Source organism: Podarcis filfolensis, assembly GCF_964270895.1.
Source record: "Podarcis filfolensis genome assembly, chromosome: 11".
NCBI lineage: Eukaryota > Metazoa > Chordata > Lepidosauria > Squamata > Lacertidae > Podarcis > Podarcis filfolensis.
The window spans coordinates 30,136,164-30,145,385 of NC_139613.1; the positions used below are offsets into that span (position 1 = coordinate 30,136,164).

Consider the following 9,222-nt stretch of genomic DNA (forward strand, 5'->3'; position numbering starts at 1 on the left):
ACAGACCTGTGATGTTTTGCAGAAATACAATGGGAATATTTCTCTGACAACAAAGCTGAATAAAATGGGTGCCCTGTAAAGACAGTAAAAAAATAGTTTATCTAAAAGGTAAAGGGACCTACTGGCAATTAATTGTTGAACAGCTTATATTCAATCCCATCTATTGTTAAAACCAATAGGTGCCTCCATGACAATGTTTTATCAAGTTGCTATAAATATATATGTGTATGTATGTATATAACAAGATCACAATCTTTTACATGATATATAATGCTTATCTAATTAAAACAAACAAACATTCAAACACATAATTGCACTTTCCCAATTCCCTCTGTTGGAAATGACCCTATACCTGAGCATCAGCTTGCCTGTTATTTTTTCTAACTGTAGTAATACTCTCAAATTGCTTCAGAATAAAACAACTTTTCCCAATTAGTGTTACTTATCTTCGTAAACAGCTGATTCATGAAGAAGTTACTCATTCCCCAATAACTGCTAAAATAGATTTGAAGCAAGTTTCAACACATAAGGATGTGATAAATGGTAGGTGGTAATAACTGTGGAAACAAGTTTGCTATGGTACGGAATGCTAGAAATAGTACGTTAGGTCACTGCCATTAAGAGTGACAAAATAGCAGGTTGAAATAAAAAATTCTTGCAGCGTGGCAGGTCTTGAGAAAAAGCTTTCGTAACTTTGTTAATAATAATACTTGGCATCTGTACAAATGTTCAAAGTGTTTCACGTGCACTATCTAGTTGTAACCCTTACAACAACACTGAAATGTAAGTCAGTATTATTACATACACACACTATTAGACAATAAAACTATGACAGAATGTCTTGTAAGTGTTTCTTCCTGTTGGGCATATTTACATTTAAAATCAGCAAGAGTAATTATATTTCCTTAAAACAGGGATGGGGAGCCTGTGGCCATGAAGATGTCCCGGACCACAATTCCCCAGCCAACATAAAACAGGATAATTGGAGTTCCAGTCCAGCAACATCTGGAAGGCTACAGGTTCCCCATCCCTGCCAGAAAATGTAAGAAAATGTAAGCATGAAATTATTTTATTTTTTAGACTTGGTTATGCTCCCCTGTGAGTGTCTGAGGGCCCTGCTCTTGCCACTCACCATCTGGCCTGGGGCGGGGCCTGAAGCCTCAAAGGTCTGCTCTGCTGCCCAGGAGGACTCCCCTGTGAGTGTCTGAGGGCCCTGCTTTTGCCACTTACCATCTGGCCTGGGGCGGGGCCTGAAGCCTCAAAGGTCTGCTCTGCTGCCCAGGAGGACTCCCCTGTGAGTGTCTGAGGGACCTGCTCCTTCCTGCCACTTACCATCTGGCCTGGGGTGGGGCCTGAAGCCTCAAAGGACTGCTCTGCTGCCCAGGAGGACTCCCCTGTGAGTGTCTGAGGGCCCTGCTTTTGCCACTTACCATCTGGCCTGGGGCGGGGCCTGAAGCCTCAAAGGTCTGCTCTGCTGCCCAGGAGGACTCCCCTGTGAGTGTCTGAGGGACCTGCTCCTTCCTGCCACTTACCATCTGGCCTGGGGTGGGGCCTGAAGCCTCAAAGGACTGCTCTGCTGCCCAGGAGGACTCCCCTGTGAGTGTCTGAGGGCCTGCTCTTGCCACTTACCATCTGGCCTGGGGCGGGGCCTAAAGCCTCACAAGGACTGCTCCTGCCACTACCTGGCCCAGGTGGGGCCTCACAGGGACGGTTGTTGCCACTGATGCTGCTACTGCCCATGAGGACCCCGAGGGGCGCAGAGTTTTTTTTAACATGTTTTAAAATGTTCCTTTCCCTTTAGATTTTTATATATGGGGGTGGGAGGGATGTTTGGGTGGGCTTGGGAATTCGTTAGATTTTGATGAATTTGTAATTTTGTAGCTTTTATTTGTATTGTTTTATTGTTTTCTGGGTTGTTTTGTTTTTTGTTTTTATTGTTTTAAGGTTTTATTGTCTTAGGCTGCGAAAGAATAACATTAATTGCCATCAATGGAGGCTACTATGAGGCTTGGGATTGCTACCGTGGAGGGGCGAGGGAGGTATGGCGGTGGGGGCAGATGTTATAGGCGAAGGGGATCGAGATATGGATATGCTCGTACCCCTTCCAATCTGCGCCTCATCCCGAGGGACGAGGGTAGGGCGAGCAAGGACTACTCACCTCCGTCACTGGTGCTGTGCAATGCCAGGTCTATAGGCAACAAAACCGCCACCCTGCGAGATTTCTTTATCTCGCAGGGGGTTGACCTGGCTTGTGTGACGGAGACCTGGGTGCACGAAGGGGCAACAGTTACCTTAAGAGAGATGGCGCCCCCGGGTTTCTCCGTCCTCCACCAGTCGCGGACTGTGGGCCGGGGGGGAGGGGTGGCATTATTAATCCGGGAAGATTGTTCTTTCAGGGCTCTACCATCACCATCGATCCCCGGCATTGAATGTGTTGGCCTAGTGTGGGGCTCCGAGGAGAGCTTGGCTGTCTGGCTGGTGTACCGGCCACCTAGCGCACCAGCAGCCACCCTGTCAGGCCTATTGGAGGCGGTGGCCGGCTGGGCCTTGGAGTTCCCTAACCTATTGGTATTGGGGGACTTCAACATCCATGCTGATGCCACTCCCTCCTCACAGGCTCTGGACCTGGTGTCTTCCATGGCGACACTAGGGCTCTCCCAGTTTGTTTCGGGCCCCACACATCAAGCAGGCCACACGCTGGATTTGATCTTTGGTGCAGGTATAGATGTGATCATGTCTCCTTCGATGAAGGTGCCATGGTCTGATCACTACGCTCTGAAAGCCAGGATTGACTTTCCACCCCCACCCTGCTTAGGTGCCGAGCCGATTTGGGCTCGCCCGCAGAGGCTGATGGACCCTGATAGATTCCGCCAAGCCTTGCGGGACCTTGCTCCCCCTGGCGACTCATTGACTGAGCTTGTTGAGGGCTGGAATATCCAGCTCCTGGCAGCCATCGATGAGATCGCACCGAAGCGCCCTCTGCGACCCCGCAGAAACCGGGCTCCCTGGTTTACCGAGGAGCTCCGGAAAATGAAGCGGGACCTCAGACGGCTAGAGCGAGTATGGCGGGGTGCCCGTGACGGAGCCTCAAGAACATCTTATAGGGCTTTTATGAAAACCTATGAGATGGCGGTGAAGGCTGCTAAGAAGTCTTACTTCTCGGCCTCCATTGCATCCGCTAGCTCTCGCCCGGCGCAATTATTTAGTATAATCAGGTCTTTAACGTCCCTTGAAGGACAGCCAAATTTAAATAACAATTTGACACACGGCTGTGAGGCATTTGCGAGCTTTTTTGCGGAGAAGGTCTTGTTGCTCCGCCATGACCTCCCTGCCAATTTGGATACAATAAATGAACTGGAGGCCCCTCGACTGTCCTCGGGTCCAGTATTGGACCACTTTGACCGGATATCCCCAGCCGATGTAGACAGACTCCTCCGAGCTGGAAAGCCCACCACCTGTCCTCTCGACCCGTGCCCGTCTTGGCTGATTAGAGCGTGTCCAGACGAGGTGCGGGCCCTCCTGGGGGATATCATCAATTTGTCCCTTGGCACGGGGACATTCCCAGGGGAACTGAAGGAGGCAGTGGTGCGCCCGCTCTTAAAGAAAACATCATTAGATCCTTTAGATCTATCCAATTACCGCCCGGTTTCGAATCTTCCGTTCCTGGGTAAGGTGATTGAGAGAGCGGTTGCTGAACAGCTTGGTGGGTTTCTGGATGAAACATCGGCTCTGGATCCATTCCAGTCTGGCTTCCGCGCTGGTCATGGGACCGAGACAGCTCTGGTTGCCCTAACAGATGATCTTCGTAGACAGCTGGATCGAGGCGGGTCGGGGCTGCTGATTCTTCTAGATCTGTCAGCAGCTTTCGACATGGTCGATCATGAACTTCTGGACCACCGCCTTGCCGACGTGGGGATCCAGGGCACAGTCCTTCAATGGCTGCGCTCGTTTCTCTCTGGTCGGGGACAGAGGGTGGCGCTTGGGGGGGAATTGTCATCGCGCCACTCCTTGGTGTGTGGAGTACCTCAGGGTGCGATACTCTCCCCAATGCTTTTCAACATCTTTATGCGCCCCCTCGCCCAGCTTGTCCGGAGTTTTGGGCTGGGTTGCCATCAGTATGCCAATGACACCCAACTCTATCTGTTGATGGATGGCCATCCTGACTCGGCCCCAGACACACTGACCAGATGTCTGGAAGCTGTGGCTGGATGGTTACGTGGGAGCCGGTTGAAGCTAAATCCTTCGAAGACAGAGGTCCTGTGGCTGGGACGGGACGATATGGGATTGGGGGGGCAACTCCCATCTCTTGCGGGGGCGCAGTTAGTGCCAGCACCGTCCGTTAAGAGTTTGGGTGTAATCTTCGACACCTCCCTTTCCATGGAGGCGCAGATTGCAGCTATAACAAAGGCGGCATTTTTCCATCTCCGCCAAGCTAAGCAGTTGGCTCCTTACCTCTCTCGCCCTGACCTAGCCACTGTGATCCACGCGACGGTCACCTCCAGACTGGATTATTGTAACTCGCTCTACGTGGGGCTGCCCTTAAGACTGACCCAGAAACTCCAGCGGGTGCAGAATGCTGCAGCGAGACTCCTTACGGGGTCTTCGCTGCGAGATCACATTCATCCGGTGCTATATCAACTGCACTGGCTCCCGGTGGAGTACAGGATCAGGTTTAAGGTGCTGGTTTTAACCTTTAAAGCCCTATACGGCCTTGGACCCTCGTACCTACGGGACCGCCTCTCCTGGTATGCCCCACAGAGAAACTTACGGTCTTCAAATAAAAATATCTTGAAGGTCCCAGGCCACAGAGAAGTTAGGCTGGCCTCAACTAGAGCCAGGGCTTTTTCGGCTGTGGCTCCGACCTGGTGGAACACTCTGTCACAAGAGACTAGGGCCCTGCAGGACTTGACATCTTTCCGCAGGGCCTGCAAGACAGAGCTGTTCCGCCAGGCCTTTGGCCAGGGCACAGCCTGACTCCCTCCCTCGGCAATCTTCGCGGAGCTCTGGCCCAATAGTGGCCAGTGGCTTGAACTTAATTAATTTTATAATGAATGATTTTAGAGCGTTGTTTGTGTTGTACTTTTGTATTGTTTTATTGTTGTTAGCCGCCCTGAGCCCAGCTTCGGCTGGGGAGGGCGGGATATAAATAAAATTTATTATTATTATTATTATTCTTATAAGTAACCACCAAAAGGGTAATTAATTACCCGCTATGAATGTAGTCTACGGTGTTTGCTTTGTTCTCAGCAATAATGAAAATCTGGAAGGCAGAGCTTCAATAACGTAGGTTATACTTGCCTTCTTTGCAGATTCTGAAAAAAGGACACCATTGTTTCCAATTATTCCTACCGGATAACCAAATATCCGAGCAAATCCTAGAGGGGGAAATGAGAATAAGAGAAAATTGCACATGTATCTCACAATGAAAGGCTACTAGCATAAAACATTTCAACACCTTTTGAATGAAATCAGTATTCTAAGAATAAGAGTTTTAGGCCTGCAGCCACAATTCTTCCATATAAATTATATGAATTGTTAATTTTCCGCAAGCTCTTACGAAGTATTTTTAAAAGGCAAACATACCCACATTCCAACATATTAAATAGTAGCAGCTTCATACCTGGCGTCCCTCAGGAATTGTAAATAAAAAACAAAAAATCAGTTCAGTTTTGAAATAAGTGGGGGAAATAGGTGCAGTTTTGAAAGGTTCAGTTCACCATCTTGATTCAAAATGGCATCTGCCCCCTGATCTCATGAACCTTTATGCAAATTTGGTTCTGATATCGTAAGAAGTGTCCAAGTCCATAGCAAACAAATAAACTACTTTCTGAAATGTGTAGCAGGAAATTTGATTTCTAATCACCTAAAAATAATACCTGTGATTAAGGTATCCCCATATAAGGCTTTAAATTCATCGAATTTACTTCCATCCACAAGTCTAGCAATGACCTTAAGTAGAAAAACAAACAAGACACCCATTATTAGTTCATTCTTCATTACAACAGATAATATTTTTAAGATCACATTCTCTTTTGTATTAGATTGATATTAAATTCCAAGTAACTGGGCTTCATTACTACCAGCTGAAGGAACACACTAGGCTGAACGTGTTTGAAATTGAAAGCCCGATTATTATAGAAAGTAGTTGTTATCATCGCCATCATCAGTCACCTTCTTCACAATTGTCTCAAGGTGATGTACAATAAAAATAGCAAACAAAAAACAATTAAGCAGCAGGTACATTTAAAACAATACAGAATAGACAATCAGCAATATTTCATATTTATACCTCTCTAACATCAAAATTTCTTTTAAGCTGCTCTCCAACTATCCCATAAAGTTCATCAGAAGGAAACAAAGGTTCTTCCGATGGTTCTATTGTCACCTGCAATAATTTAAAGGGGGGGAAAAACACACAAATTAATCAAAACATTCATCAATATTTTCCTACAGGCTTCCAGAGTCTCTCTCTATAACCAACTCAGGCTCAAGTGTTTGCATCTGAGTAACAATTCATTCAGCATGACAGTTAAACTTATCCTGGATTCTTAGAACTTTTCTCTCTTCCTCGCAGCTCTTCCTAAGTTCCAGCAGTAATTTACACATTTCCAAAACAGCTTTACGGCTCAATTCTGACCTAAAATTTGTTTATTTGTTTTGTAATTATATATTTTATCATTGTAACTCACCTTGGGACCCTATTATTTATTAAATTAGTATACCACCCTACACCCGCAGGTCTAAGGGTGGTTACAACAAAAAATCACAATATAAAAACACAAAATACATAATAAAAATGAAAACAAAAAAACACCAATAATCCCCCTTCCCCAATACATTTTAAAAGGGAATTGGATATAGGAAAAGGTGGGTAAGAAATCAAATTAAATAAAAGATAGAAAGAAAATTGAACCCTGGTTAAGGGACTGAGAATGGGGTATCATATATAGTACTTGGCACCCTATTTTTGCACAAGTCTGGCTGTGAAGAAGAAGAAGAAGAGGAGGAGGAGGAGGAGCTTGGATTTGATATCCCGCTTTGTCACTACCCGAAGGAGTCTCAAAGCGGCTAACATTCTCCTTTCCCTTCCTCCCCACAACAAACACTCTGTGAGATGAGCGAAGCTGAGAGACTTCAGAAAAGTGTGACTGGCCCAAGGTCACCCAACAGCTGCATGTGGAAGAGCGGAGATGTGAACCCAGTTCACCAGATTACAAGTCAACTGCTCTTAACCACTACACCACACTGGCTCTCCTCAGTCTGAGCTGCTAGGGAGCAAAAGAGGCACACTGGACTGTGCTGAGACTTAGCAGCTGGCCTTTGCAGAAATTAGCCTTAAAGCCCAATGGGTCACCCCTGGAGGAGGAGAACAGACGGGGGAGGGCACAGCAGGGCTCTCCTCCCAACTCCCTCTCCCTGAGACCAAAGGAGGCTTTTTCTTGCAGGTGTTTTCAGCTTCAGCCCTGCTTAAGTAGGTGATACTACCATGCTCCTAAACTCACACTGAGCACCACAAACCGAGTTCAGCAACACCCGTGGTTTCACAACAATCAAACATAACCCCAGAATAGGAAGGTTAGATGAATTTGTAAGCGACAGGATAGGATGGATAGTGTATGCTATCCTAAGTCCCATTACAAATTAAATTGTAGGTCTGAAAAGGTAATAGTCTAATATCTAGTCAGGGCCAGCGCAGGCATAACTCTTCACTTTCTGAACTAAGTTTAATACATCATCAGACAAGGACAGACCTGCTTACTTCATCCCCCACCCGCTCCCCCCATATGAACTCCCCATTAACCTTGGTGCATTGAATGATATATCATAAAACCTACATAAAAGCCATGGTTGAAGTTCACTTGGAGTAGACCTATTAAAATTAATGGACTTCACTTCTTCATGTACATTAATTTCAATGGCTCTACTAAGTATCACTTCGTTGAATACCACCCCTTATGTCAAAATCTGGCCTAATGTAAACTTGGCTAGTGACCATACTGATAACACACTGCTCCAGGGATAGTGTTAACAAGGGAGGATGAGTAGAATCCAAATGGGAGAAGGGAGGGAACACATGAGCTTGCACTCTCAATCTAACCATGATTAAGAAACCAGCTGTCTTATGTTTGCAATAGGCTACAGTGCAAATGGAAACTTTAAATGCACAGCACTGCTACCAAAGCCACATTCTAAGTATTCTATTTCATACATCGCTTCAAAGGAAAGTGAGTGAACAAAACATACTCACTTCTACTTTCTTCTGGTAATTCAAACTTCTGACCACTTTCCTTGCTAAATGGAGTGCATGGTTATCATCCAAAGCATAGTGATCAGTTACACCAGATTTTCTGCAGATTTAAAATACAAGACCATGGCATGTTATTAAGCAATATACAGTGGTGCCCCGCAAGACGAATGCCTCGCAAAACGAAAAACACGCAAGACGAAAGGGTTTTTCGGTTTTTGCGTCGCTTCGCTAGACGATTTTCCCTATGGGCTTGCTTCGCAAGACGAACCGTCTTGCGAGTTCTTGCGAGTTTGTTTCCTTTGTTCCTTTGTTTCCTTGTTTTCTTAAAGCCGCTAAGCCGTTAATAGCCGCTAAGCCGCTAAGCCGCTAAGCCATTAATAGCCGCTAAGCCGTTAATAGCCGCTAAGCCGCTAAGCCGCTAATAGCCGTGCTTCGCAAGATGAAAAAACCGCAAGACGAAGAGACTCGCAGAACGGATTAATTTCGTCTTGCGAGGCACCACTGTATTTTTATTTACTATTCAATGGTGAAATACTTTGGGGAGGGGGGCAGGGAATGACATGCCATAGAACCCAAACACAAAGGGAACTTGAGAAATAAAGGGCAAGCATTTAGTGGTAATATCCATTGATAGCAGAAGAGCCCACCATTATTTAAAGCAAGGTGAATGCAACAACAGTTCAAAGCAACATAATTTATGGCACGTTCCATTAAAATGTACTGAAGGTGGAGGAGAGTGTTTTGTTTAACCTGCAGTGAAGATCAGCACCACCAAGATCTTCTGCTGATACCTCCTCCCCTGTTGCTGCTTTAACCTAAAATACAAAAACGAAGTCTCAGCACAGAAATTCATAGAACTATTTATATATTTAAAGCAATTTTAGCCCATAGCTGAAAAGGCTTCCAAAATAGCTTCCAAAGATAAGCAGCAATGCAATTATGTTTGGTTTTTTTTTAAGTTAACTACAATAACC

The 9,222-nt window shown here is 45.8% G+C and overlaps 1 protein-coding gene across 3 annotated transcripts in view; it reads right to left on the reverse strand.

The window, feature by feature from the left end:
• MCCC2 (methylcrotonyl-CoA carboxylase subunit 2) overlaps positions 1–9,222 on the reverse strand; it is a 42,013-nt gene that overhangs the window by 9,712 nt on the left and 23,079 nt on the right. For all 3 annotated transcript variants that reach the window (XR_014540030.1, XR_014540031.1, XM_083577396.1), the window contains exon 13: positions 7–73. Coding sequence is in view for 1 of the 3 variants with exons in the window: in XM_083577396.1 (XP_083433522.1) it covers positions 7–73 (67 nt within the window). In the remaining 2 variants the exon portion in view is untranslated. The remainder of the gene's footprint in view (positions 1–6; positions 74–9,222) is intronic.